Below are 12,922 nucleotides of genomic sequence, written 5' to 3'. Positions count from 1 at the left end.
CTTGGTGGTTTGGGGCCAAGCACCCAGCAGGGGCGCAGAGGAGGCAGCCCGCCCCTCCCCTGGCCACACAGCTACTGGCAGTGCCGTCTCCTCGAGGGCACCTACCTTTGCTGAGGGGTCCAGGCTGCATCCACCCTCACTGCCTGGCTGAACCCAGTGTGCTCCGAAGAATGACCAGAAAGAGGATGGACTGGCCTAGAGCCAGCCTGAGAACCAGGCCCGTAGGCCCCTCAATAGAAAGAGGCATTCGGGGCCCCCAAGTAGCACATTAATGTGACTATCGGTCGAAAGATGCATTCTGATACCAGAAACACCGATGTGTGAAACACAGCCTCCGAATCAAGGGAAGGTGATGCTGATAGCGCCATTCATAGGTGTTTCTTGAGAGATTTACACACTTCACCTCCCTGGGACCCCACAGCAGCCCCAGTTCACAGATGGGGCAACGCAGGCCCAGAGAGGTGAAGTCACACGGGGTGGGGGCAGACTCCCCATGGAGTGGGGCAGGGAGGGAGCCTGGTGGTTTCCATATGGGGTGGGAGAGCCCCCAGCACAGCGGGGGAGGAGCAGGGCGGCCAGAGGGAGCGGGGAGCTGCTCGAGGTCCAGCAGGGGTCCGGTACAGAGAGACAGCCCTTTTTACGGATGGAGAAACTGAGGCTCAGAGAGGTGAGGGGGTTGACCTGCGGTCACGCAGTATGTGAGAGCTGGGACTGGGACCACTCTGACCAAGCATCCATGTGTCAGTGCCTCCAGGCCTTGGGGCTGGATGGCAGGGAAGGAGACTGGCTGAGACTCTCACCAAGGCAGATGTGGGAGGCTGGGAGGGGCAGACAGGGAGGGAAGGGAGGGGGCCAGGAACAGCGCCCTCCCCTGCATGCTGGGAGGAAGAGGGGCAGGCAGAAGGGCCCCAGGGGCAGGAGGGGAGCCAGCCAGGAGGGACTGTTGCCAAGGAGGCCACAGAGGAGCTGGTGGTAAGGAGGGGGCAAGTCCCCAGGGTACGGGGGCCCCCTGGGTGCAGAGCACCTGCCCATACATAGGCCACTCTGTCCCTGGCTCCCCTCCCAAGGGCAAACCTTCCCAGGTCTATGGGGCCGTTGTGGAGCAGGTGGCGGCAGCACCCATGCCCTTGAGTGCAGCCGCTGTAGGCTGTGCATCCACGACCAAGCCAAGGGCTTGTGCCACGGGGGTGAGGTGGGGGTGCGAGACGAGGACTGGGGCCGGGCCAGCCCTGACGTCTCCCTCGGCAGGGCCTTGGGGTTCCAGCCTGGGGACAGCTCTGCCGCACACCAGCTGTGTGGCCTTGGGCCGGGTACTCCCCGTGCACCGTGCGAGTAGCTGTGCAGGGGTATCGGGCCGGGGGGCGGGGAGGCTGCAGTTCAGGCGGCACTTGTCTCGTGCCCTCTCAGAGGGAGGGGCACCTTCTCTAAAGGGCACCAGGCTGCCTTGTGCTCTTGCAACACCTGGGGCTCTCCTGCCCTGGGCCTCAGTGTGCTCACCTGTGAAATGGGCAGGATCATACAGTCGGCCTCCCAGGGATGTTGCAAGGGTGAAATGAAGCAGGTGGCGCCGCAGCCCATGGAGGGCAGCACGTGGCGTGATGCCCAGTGGGACAGGAAAGGAAGGGCCTCTCCACACCCATGAGATTGGAGCCGAGTAAAGGGATGCCAAGGCCTGGATATTCTAGAAAACTGCTTTGCTGGGGCCCTGGGAATGGGGACGGGGAAGCATGAGGACATTGCTGACCCACGCCGGGCCCTGCCCTTCCTATGACAGCCAGCTTCAGGCTGGGCTCCCCCAGCTGTTTTCCCTGCTGGTGACTGCCCTCGCAGTCTGTCTGGTGTTGTGACATGACCTGAGGTCAAAGAGCTCCGTCACTAGGGGCAACAGGGCCCAGAGTGAGCTGAAGAGGGAAAGGAAACACCTATCATTCCAGAATCCAGCCTTGGATCAGCTGTGCTCTGCTGTGTGACCTGGGGCAAGTCACTTCACCTCTCTGAACCCCGTCTCTATCTGAAAGTCACCTCAGATGGAGAAGTGCCTGCCTCACACCTTATTATGAGGACCAGACATGCCTCCAACATAGCTACTGAATAAATGTCTTCCTTTCCCCTTTGGCCCCCTGTGCTGGGGAGTCTGCCCTGCCTCCCAGCTCTGAGACCCGATTTCTCAGTCAGCTGCTCAGCAAACAGGCCTCTACTCTCTGGACTGGATGTTTGTGAGGCGAGCAGACTTCATGATTTTTAGTTCTGGTTTTCCCATCTGTACAGTGGGAGTGTTCACTCCGTGATAATGAGTGAGGATGGTTTCTCTGATGTTCTTGACAACCGTGAGGAAGGGGCTAGAATGGGTCCCTTTTTACAAATGGAGAAACTGAGGCTCAGAGAGGTGAGGGGGTTGGCCTGGGGTCACTCAGTATGTGAGAGCCGGGACTGGGACCAGCCTGACCAAGCGTCCATCTGCCAGTGCCTCTAGGCCTTGGGGCTGGATGGCAGGGAGGAGACTGGCCCAGGCTCTCACCTGGCTGCCTGCTACCACCAGAAACAATGGGCAAGGAATGGCCAAGGCCAGAATGCATCATGTGGGCTGGTCCTGATCCCCTGAGTGGCCTGGGCTGTTGGGCTCTGCTGAGGGTAGGGCTGTAGTGATCACCCTGCCTCTAGGGGCTCCCCGCAGACCGATCTCTCACCCAACAACCCCATTGTCCAGATGATGAACGTGAGGCTCAGAGAGGGTATAGGTCTCACACAAGGTCACACAGCAAGTAAACATCATGGCTGGGATTCTCCCAAGGGCTCTGACCTGAGGTCTACGATGTCGCCCTGCCTCAGACCCTCCTGCAGTCATAATGATGCAGACTTTATGACTGCCACTGACATAAAGGGGGAGGAAAGCTGCCACTGTCCTCTGTGCTGGGCACCATGATTTGTACTCACCTGCATCGTGCCACCATGTCATGGTACAGAAGGTCCAACTGTGGAAACTGAGGCTGGGAGAGAGGAATGCCTTGCTCTGGGTTACAGGTGGATTCAAAGCCCTTCAGTCTGACCAGAGCCGAGGTCTTTCCTCTGCAGCAGCGCTGGCCAAGGACTTCGTGGGGCACGTGTTCAGACAGCTGGGACTGACGGAAGCCAGCCTCAGCCCCAGCTCCTCCCAGATAGAAAGATAGAGGAGAGGGGACTCCCTCACCTTCCCCTCCCCATGGGCTCCCCCAGAGCCGGGCTGCCTCCACTTACCCCCTCACTGTCCCCATCTGTCCCTCACACCTATCCCTTCCCCATCCGTGGACCCCCACAACCCTTGTCTTCTGTGGTGGGGAACAGCAAGGGAAGAAGTTTGCCCAGGGTCACATAGTAAAAAAGCTTAAAAGCAGACGGAGATTCCAGCCCAGCACTTCCTGGGCCCCTCGGCCTCTCCACCGTCCAGGGCTTGGCCCTTCCCAAACATGGCTCTTGTGCTCTAACCAAATGCCAGGTGCAATGCCACGCCTGTGCCTTACTCTGCGGATTCAGAATCCTGCAGGTTAAATGCTGTTGGAATTTGCCCATATCTGCTACCCGTCTACTCCACTCCTGTCTGGGAGGCTTAGTGGCCCCCACCTCCGACTCCCACCAGTGTATTCTCCACCCCCAGCTGGGAGGCTCCCCCTCTGCCCTCCCAGCTGCCCCAGCGAGGTGCCCCAGCTTTGCCCTCCCTCCGTTTTGCCCGGGGCCCACTATGGCCTTCTCTCCCACCCCAGAGCCTGGGCAGTGGCTGTCCTCTCTGCCTGTAACCTTCTTGGCGCTCCCGCCTGGCTCCGAGGATCCCCACCCTTTCATCATTAATCCTGTCTCTCTGGTTCCTGGAACGGGTCTGGCGTTAAGTGGGTGCATGGGAAATGAGTGGGAACCTCATTTTACCCGCAGAGGGACCAGGACAGACACAGACCAGGGCTTCCCAGAGGGCTGCTGGAGAGTTCTTGGAGCTCCCAGCCCCAGCCCTGACCCCAAACCCTGACTCAGGCCAACAGTAGCAAATATTTACATTTGCAAAGTAAATTCCAGGGAAGGGAGCTGGGCAGGGGCAGGGGAGGCTGCGCTCATGTGGTCTGTGGTCACTGGACCCAGCAGACCTGGGGGGAGGGCTATGAAGGAATAAGCCCCTCAGAGAGAAAGTCAGGACTGGAGCCCAGGGACACCGCCAACATCTCACACCCCTGTTCCCAGCTGAGGGTGGGATTTAAACACCATGCTCTGCTCCCCTCTTCTCCTGCCCTGGTCCTGCTGTGTGGAGGGGCAGCCTCTTCTCTCTGGGCCTCAGTGTTCTCATGAGGATCTGTTGAGAAGGAACATGAGACACTGGGCAGAGGGAAGGGCGGCTGCTTAGGGGGCACAGGACTAGAAACTGCAGATGGCACTGGCCTTGTGGAGGTCAAGATGGAGTGATGAGAGCTTGTTGGTGGGGGGCTTTGGTGGGTTCCCTGGTCTGTGCAGGAAGGCTTTCTGGAGGAGGTGACATGGGGGCAGTGGCTGTGGGGATGAGGAGGCAGTGCGCGCGCGCGTGTGTGTGTGTGTGTGTGTGTGTGTGTGTGTGTGTGTGTGTGTGTGTGTGTCGGCCTGGCTGGGACCTCCCAGATGGTGGGAAGTGGCCCACAGTCAGGGTCCCAGGGTGGAGCCAGGGTTTGTGGTCCTGGGACTAGCGGGGAGCTCCTTGGAGGGTGAGGTTGGGGCTGGGGAGGGGCCCTTCAGGGTGGACCACCAGGCTGGGGTGAGGGGGGCTCTCAGCCCACTGGGGCCCGCTCCAGGGGCCCTGGCTCAACACCAGTGGGAGGGATGTGACATTTTTATCCTACAGGAGACCTCCCCCAGCCCTAGACTTTTTACGTACTGGAATTTTGTGTGGTATAGGGCCATTTACAACCTGGTTCATCCCTTAAAGTATTTCTGTCTGTTTCTTAGAATTTAGGGAGAGCTTGGGGGGCCATTTTTTGTGAATCTTGAATCCAGAACCAATATTTTCTGGTCTTTTTGACAGTTTTTGTTATTTAAACTTTCTTTTTTTTTTTTTTAATTTTAACTCACAATTTCTTTGAGTCAGTTATGTCTGCACTGCTGGTCAGACCGTGCTTTCATTAGTTTTTCTAGTTCTCTCTGGCTCCCAGTGAAATGTCCCAAAGCAAGTGGGTTGAAAAAGAATTTCCAACCATATGTTCACAGATTAAAAACTTGGGGACCCCCTGGCGTGACATTAGAACCCTTATGTTCATTTTCAAGACAGTCATGTCTGCCGTCCACATTATTTTGCCTTTTATTTTGTTTGCTTGCTTTAAATTCATTTCCAGCCAGTGATTCATGCATTCCTCAACAAGAGGTTTAGTGAAGCCCTGAGGCCCTACTGCGCGGCGGGCACTTTCCCCAGCCACTTGCAAGACGGACAAGGTCCCTGCCTGGTGGAGTTCACGTTCCAGCCAAGGAGGGCGGAAGATCAGACCGGGGAACTGGCAAGCAGATAACATGTTAGAGGGTGGAAAGTGCCATGGAAAAAATGGAAGACGATAGCAGGGTGGTGCGGAGGATGGGCAGGGCGGACGCTCTGCCCAACTTCATCCCAGAGAAAACCCAAACTTCCATGTGGTTGGAGGGACGGCCTCTTCTTTTGGTTGACTTCCTGGAAGCAGTCATCCAGTGGCCTTTTACATCTTCACCTGGGAGCAAAGGAGATGCGGAGGGCTTACCGAGGTCGTTCTTCTAAGGAACCAGCATTCTTGACGGGCGCCGGGCCTCCCTGCCTCTGCCAAGGGGAACCTGGGGGACTTGCAGTGCCAGGTGGCCCAGGAGAGAGGAGGACGGGCCCTGGAGTTAGACTAACTGGGTTCCAGTCCAGGCTCCAGCCTTCAGCTGGGTGACCAGTCTCTTTACCTCTCTGCCTTGTTTCCCCCCAAAGGGAAATATTCATATTCACTCATCCATTTATCTGAGCACGGGGTGGGGGGGCAGAGGAGTGATAATACCAAGCTACTCTGTGCCCGTTTCCCCATCTGTAAAGCAGAGGGGTTACTAGCACCCACTCACAGGGCTTTGTGAGGACAGTGAGTTAAGTCTGTTTATGAGAAGTGCTTAGAATGTGCCGGGCCCAGCGTAAGTGCTGCACAAGCATTGGCTGTTATTATCATTACCTACCTTGTAGGATCGAGCTGGGCTTAGCACCGGGCGTGGCTCATGGTGGCATTATCACCCCCCACTGCTGTTGTTCTGCCCACAGAGCCCCTAACCCCTGCCCCAGTCTTGGGCTGCCAGCCCCCTTCCTCTATCCCAGGTGAGATTTACCCGCTGTGAGAGGGCAAGTCGCAGGCCCCCAGGGAGGGCATGCTGGGGATGCGGGCCCAGCCTGAGCGAAGGCCCCGTGGTGGGACCTGGAGAGGGTCTGGCAGCCACCCTGCTGGGGGTTGGCCAGAGGGACCCGTCTGGTTTGAATTCCCGGCGCCTCTCACTCCCTGCACCAACCCACAGCCTGCCTCTGAGCTGCCAGGCCCGTGCCTTATTTGGGTCTTGTCTCCCCCCAGGCAACACTTTGCGGCCTTAAAAGGCAGGCCCGGGCGGGGGGTGGGGGGCAGTTGCCACTGCTGGCTTCAGAGCCCCTCCAGCTGCACCCCACCCCACCCCCCCGCCCCTGGCTTGGCCAGCCCAACCCTCCAGCTATGGAGAGAACCTGGTCCCCAAAGCCAGACCAGCCAGGATGGCCTGCTCCTCATAGGGGTGGCTGCAGGGGTGGCCTCCTGGAACAGGCCCCCCGTGCCCTCCCAGGCAGCCAGCCTCCCTCTGGTTTTCATTTAAAACCAGAGCTGGATCCACTTCAGTGTCTTCTTACCAAGTGGGGCAGGGAGAGGGTGGATGGTGACGTTGCTGTCTTTATTGAGCACCTACTGCATACCAGGCCCTGTGTGTGCTCATTAAGCCCTTTGCATGCATGTCCATCCTCAGGCCTCACGCCAGCCCGGGAGGTGTAGAGACCTTATGATCCCATTTTACAGATGGGAAAATCAGCAGGTCCAGGGAGGACAAGTCACATAGGTCAGCAATTAGCAGGGCTGGGACCTGACCTTGCATCTGTTGACTCTAAGCTGGTAACCCATGCAGCTTGCTGTGGTTGTTGGAGAAGCCCCCAGCCTCACCCATGGCCCCCACCCATTGCCAGCCACCCTCCCCAGCCCCGTCAGGTTGATAGCCTTGTTCCAGCTCAGCCCAGTTCATGCTGTATGACCCAGGCAAACTGCCCCACCTCTCTGGGCCTCTCTCCCTTTGCACTAAGGGGAGTAGGGATCCCTCTGTGACTGCAGTGGCAGGTGGGGGGCGGGAGGGGGACAGAACAAAATGTCACAGCCAGCAGGGCTCTGACCCTCACTGTCCCTCAGTTGTAGGCTCCTCTGGCTTCGTGGAGCCCAGGTGGTCGGGCAACACCATGTGGCGGATGGCACTTCGGCCCATAGCCCTGTCAGGTGGGTCCTGGGGCAGCTGCTTGGGGTCCCCCTGGGCTAGGGGAGGCTGGAGGGGCTGGTGGTGACTGTCCTAAAAACCAGCTGGGCCCAGCAGTGGAGGGTCAGGGATAGCACCCTGCGCTTGTCCACTGCAGGCTGGAAAGAAAACTGGAAGGTGGAGGAAAGGCCCCCAAGGGGAGTCTGACCTGGGCCCAGGCACCTGAGACCCAGGACCCCCAGAGTCTTGCAGACATGGGTCCAAGCCCCCACTTTCCTTTTTTTATTGAAACGACACTTTTCTGAGTGTCTGTAGGATGCGGGGCACTGTGCCAGGAGCTTTCCATAATCAACTTGTGTAAACCTCACCCCAGGAAGGCATCATTGTTGCCACTTTAAAGAGGAGGCTGAGGGTCAGAGAGGGGACGTGCCCTGCCAGGGGCCCCGCAGCCAGGAAGGGGCAGCGCTGGGCCTCGACCCAGGGTTTTTGCCTGTTACACACTCACTCCACCCTTGCTCTGAGCTCAGCCTTCCCAGGTGTGAACGGGGTGACACTTGTCCTAACACGCAGGATCGTGGTGAGGACCGGAGAGGCGAGCTTCTATTGTGCTCGGTGGCTGCCCCGCACTGTTATGAATAACGTTGGGGTATCAGTGAGGAGGCCAGGGAGCTGGACAGTGGTTCTGGAAGAAGGGTCAGAGCGTGGCACCTAAGGCCACCCCAGTCTGGACTGTAATGTGTCGGTCCCCAAAGCTTCAAGCCGAGGCCAGCCCCGCTCATGTGGGATGCAGTCGTTTTGGATGAGGAGTCAGATCCCTGGTCCTGCTCTGAGAGAAACAGTCCCCTTGGAGGCTCTGGAGCCAAAGGACACCCACAGGGCATGGCTCACCTTGGACAGGCTGTGACTCTTTAGCTCCTTCCCTGTGATGGGCTATCTCATGGGTTAGGGTCATCAGGTATCTGTCCCCTCCCTCCATCCTGCCCCCAGGGGCTGAGGGGCTCCAAGGGGAACGTGGGAGCCCTGGCCCAGCCTGCTTCCTCCCTGCAGGTTGTCTCAACTGCAGCAAAGTGTCGGAGCTGACGGAGAGGCTGAAGGTTCTAGAAGCCAAGGTGGGTGAACAGCTTCCGGGCCAGGCAGGCACCACCCTCCCATTCAGCTTTCTCAGCCTCCCTTCCAGCGCCCACCCCGGGAAGCCTGCACACAGTCAGGCAGCCTGGCCTGCTCTCCTTCCAGGAGATCCATGAGGTTCTCCTATCCCCATCCCACCCAGAGACTCCTAGACACCCCCCCAGAGCTCGTGGCTGGGTCCCCTCATTGCCCCGTCACCTTCATCCTTTATCCCACCCACCCATAATACCATCTTCCCAGTTCCAGAAAGCAAAAACATCTATTGCGTGTCTCAAATTATCTCAAGATAAAAAGTTTTTAACCATTAAAAAGTAAGACATTCTAAATTTAGAAACATGAAAAACTCAGCACCATGAAAAACCTACCAGAAAACCATTGGCCTCTGTCGCCTGTGCCCCCAGAGAGAGCGATTGCCAACATTTAAGCATCTTTTCTTCCAGATTTTCTAAACACACATAGATGCATTTACATTAATCTCCATATCCATTCCCTCCTCTGGGAATTTATCTTAGGAAGATTAGTTGCAAAGATGTTCATCCAAGTGTTAATTAAGAGGGAAATTTGAAAACCAAACAACAGAAGGGGTGGTTGTATAATGAGCAAGTGTGGCTCAGTGGAATACTGGACAGCCATTAACAACGCCTCCATTTTCCAACACGAAAAGATGCCCCTGATCTATCAAGTAGAAAAACCAAGCTTCTAAACAGCATGAGTTAAAACCCCCGTTATGAGGTGTGAGCACCCCAGGAACCCCACCCTGCTCCCCAAGCTCCCTCCCAGGGGAAGCCGGCATGAGGGGCAGCTCAGCTCAGATCTGGGGGCTGGGTCTCAGTTCCAGGTCAGCTTCTCTCTGGGCACGTCTACACGGCCCCCCACTTCCTGGTCTGCGGACATTCCGGCCTCTCTTAATCCTCAGTAAGTGGCTCAGGGGACACCGCTGACCCTTCAGGCTCTCCCCTCCACTGGGTCCAAAAGTAGTTTTGTACACACCTCGGCACCTCTGTTTCATGCCAGACCCTCCCAAATTTCCCTTCAAATTTAGTAAAAATCCGTGCAGCCTGTGGTGCTTTAACAGACCAAGAGAAGTTTAATATTATGTATGCATCTAAATGTATATAAATATACTTATTAACATGCAGGTAAGCATAGGAAAAAACCGCACGGCCCAGCAAACACGAGGACAGTCTCAGAACTCAAAGTGGGTGACTGTGATGGTGTGTGATGACTTTTCTACAATGAATGTGATGAATTGTGCATTTTGAAAACCATGGTCACTTCTGATGAAGTTCGGGGCCCCTGTGAGTCCGGGTCTCCACTCCAGGCTGGGTTCTGCCAGCCACGTGGCCTCCTGCCCCCCAACACCAGGGCCCCGAGCTGGCCTGACCCTGGCGAGACCCTGGTACCCACCCCATCCCTATTGTCCTCTTCCTCCATAGGTGACGGTGCTGACTGTCACTGAGCAGGCAGTGCCCCCGACCCCAGCTGCCCCTGAGGACCCCGCCCCGCTCTGGGGTTCCCCAGCTGCCCAGGGCAGCCCCGGGGATGGAGGCCTCCAAGGTGAGTGGGTCAGTGGGGAACACGCTCCCGTGTGGCAGTGAGTTGGATCCAGCCCCCTCCCTGCTGCTGACTCCCAGCTTGACCCCCTTGTGGGCCTCAGTCTTCCTAGTTTTCCCTTGGGCCTGAGGGGATGGTCTCCAGGGGCCCCTGAGCACTGGAGTCCTGGGAGGCCCAGCAGCTGGTGGAGCAGGGGTAGGAACTCTAGACACCACTGACCCCTGCCTACCTCTCCACCCCAGGGCTACCAGGAACCAGAGAAAACGTGAGGGCCCCTCTGCTCCCCCGAGATGGTAGGTGCTAGCGGGGCGGGCAGGGCCGGGGGCAGGCCAAGCGCAAGGCCGGAGCTGCGGAGCTGATGAACTTTCTCCCCCAGATCGAGTTGGTGCCCGGGGGCTTCCTGGGCCCTCTGGCCCCAAGGGAGACCCTGGCAGCCGGGGCCCAATGGGGATGAGAGGCCTGCCAGGTGAGTGCCCACAACACCGGCCCTTCCAGCTCCCCTGGCCAGCCCTGCTCAGGTGAGCCCAGGCTGGGGCCTTCCTTACCAGACCCTGCCCTCCTGGAGCTCCCAGACCATGAAGGCTAGTGGGGGTGGGCCTAGTAGGCAGGGGAGAAATAGCAGTGCCCACCCCATGTGACCAGGGTTCTTATGGGGGACATTGCAGCTAAGGGAGCCCTAAGGAAGGAAGCCCAGACCCAGCCTGGATGGAGTGGGGGACGGGGAGGGCTTCCCAGTGGGAGCTACACCTTAGGTGAGGCCTCAGAATGACCAGAAGTGCACACCAGGCAGCGCCAAGGGAGGACTGATAGAGGGAGCAGCTCGTGCAAAAGCCTAGAAGAGAGAGGAGAGAACATTCTGGAAATCAGCGTCTGCTAGGCACCTGTTGTGTCCCAAGTGTCCACTGTCCTGAAGCCCAGGGGAGGGCTGTGTTCATCCCCCTCATAGACGGCCAGGGAGGGAGTCTGGCCTGTGGCCTCTGGAGCCATCTCGTACCTGCTGCCCCTGGCTGCCTCATCCCTGGGCCACCCTGGGCCTCCCTGCCTTTTGCACACCCACCAAACCCCCTGGTTCCATTGCAGGTCCGCAGGGCCCCCCAGGGAGCCCTGGCCAGGCTGGAGCTGTGGGCACCCCTGGAGAGAGGGGACCTCCAGGCCCCCCAGGGCCTCCTGGCCCCCCGGCCCCACTTGGACCACCCTACGCCCGGATCTCCCAGCATGGTGAGTCCCTTGGGGTCACAGCAGGTCCAGGTGGTGATGGGGTGAGGCTGGCATGACCATCTGCCAGGCACCTTCTGTATACCAGGCTTGGCCTTGGGCCATAAGTCACCTGATCCTCCAGTGGGCGCTGTTGTCACTGATGAGGAAAACTGAGGGCCAGAGGGGGGAGATCACACAGCCAGGGCACAGGGGGGCCGGCTTCAGATCCACGAACCCTCCAGAGCCTGTGCTGGGAACCACCAGCATCAGGCCCTCCCACCAAGCCTTGGAGCTGGCCGGGATCCAGCCCTCAGAGCACTGGGAAGCTCAAGGCCTAGCAGCAGGACGTGAGCCCTGAACTCCCAAGGCCACAGCCCTGCCTCTGTGCTCAGAGAGGCCCTGCCCCTTCCGCCCAGCTGGGCCCTGACGCGCATCCTTCACCTTCTCCAAAGCCTGACTTGCACGCGCGCTGCCAGGGGTCAGCGCTTGGAGTGCCAGGTTCAACCCCATCTACATCATACCTTTGGTGCGTGACCAGGCACCATTCATTCATTCTCCCTCTCCAAGGGACTTCCCTGGCGGTTCAGTGGTTAAGACTCTGCCCTTCCAATGCAGGGGGCACGGGTTCGATCCCTGCTCAGGGAACCAAGATCCCACGTGTGGCGGGGTGTTGCCAAAAAACAACAACAACAAAACATTCTCCATCTCAGAGCCTCAGTTTCCTTATCTGTATGACACCCATGCACAGAAGCTTGGCACAAAGTAAGTGTCAAAAATGGTAACTTTTATTATTATTCCCATTAGGCACGTGACAGTACAGGCTCAGCAGGGTAGACACTTGCTGGATGTCACTGGCTAGACTCTGGCAGTGTCTCCCTGCTTCCTGGTCCTGCATGGCCAACAGTCTCCTGACTCCCCACCCTTGGAGTGGGTGCCTGGTGGCCCCAGCCATGCTGCAGGCTGTCCCACAGGGCAGTCAAAGCTGGCTTGGCAGAAGTGACAGGTTAAAACTGACTGCCCGGGCTTCCCTGGTGGTGCAGTGGTTGAGAGTCTGCCTGCCGATGCAGGGGACACAGGTTCGTGCCCTGGCCCGGGAAGATCCCACATGCCGCGGAGTGGCTGGGCCCGTGAGCCATGGCCGCTGAGCCTGTGCGTCCGGAGCCTGTGCTCCACGGGAGAGGCCGCAGCAGTGAGAGACCCGTGTACTGGAAACAAACAAACAAACAAACAAACAAAAACTGACTGCCCCACTCTGCCCCGCCCAGCCCAGCCCTGCTCACTCATCTTTCCTCCCCCAGGGGACCCATTTCTGTCCAACACCTTCACTGAGACCAGCAGCTACTGGCCCCAGGGACCGACTGGGCCCCCAGGCCCCCCAGGACCCATGGGTAAGTTGAGTCCAGGTCTAGGGTAAGGGGCAGGGTTGAGGGATGGCAGAGAGACTAGGGCTGGCTATCAGGAGGGAGCTGATGGTGGACTTCCTGGCATTGTACTGTTGAAGGCATCATGTCTTATTCCAGGTCCTCCTGGACCTCCTGGTCCCATGGGCATCCCTGGGAATCCTGGACATATAGTGAGTATTTCTCCAAGTACT

General features: G+C 58.3%; 1 protein-coding gene across 5 annotated transcripts in view; it reads left to right on the top strand.

Annotated features, from left to right (window-relative positions):
* The window catches only part of EMID1 (EMI domain containing 1), an 87,630-nt gene that overhangs the window by 55,823 nt on the left and 18,885 nt on the right, over positions 1-12,922 (top strand). For 3 of the 5 annotated variants that reach the window (XM_060170451.1, XM_060170452.1, XM_060170453.1), the window contains exons 6-13: positions 7,389-7,472; positions 8,497-8,558; positions 10,014-10,134; positions 10,374-10,424; positions 10,508-10,597; positions 11,212-11,349; positions 12,627-12,716; positions 12,849-12,901. In XM_060170451.1, the coding sequence (XP_060026434.1) occupies positions 7,389-7,472; positions 8,497-8,558; positions 10,014-10,134; positions 10,374-10,424; positions 10,508-10,597; positions 11,212-11,349; positions 12,627-12,716; positions 12,849-12,901 (689 nt within the window). Of the gene's footprint in view, positions 1-7,388; positions 7,473-8,496; positions 8,559-10,013; positions 10,135-10,373; positions 10,425-10,507; positions 10,598-11,211; positions 11,350-11,943; positions 12,091-12,626; positions 12,717-12,848; positions 12,902-12,922 lie in introns of all 5 variants that reach the window. The other 2 variants (XR_009544345.1, XR_009544346.1) reach the window with 1 other exon arrangement.

The sequence above is a fragment of the Lagenorhynchus albirostris genome, chromosome 14, assembly GCF_949774975.1.
Source record: "Lagenorhynchus albirostris chromosome 14, mLagAlb1.1, whole genome shotgun sequence".
NCBI classification, from domain to species: Eukaryota; Metazoa; Chordata; class Mammalia; order Artiodactyla; family Delphinidae; genus Lagenorhynchus; species Lagenorhynchus albirostris.
Note: the sequence above shows the minus strand (reverse complement) of the source record. Positions and strands in the feature narration are given on the sequence as shown.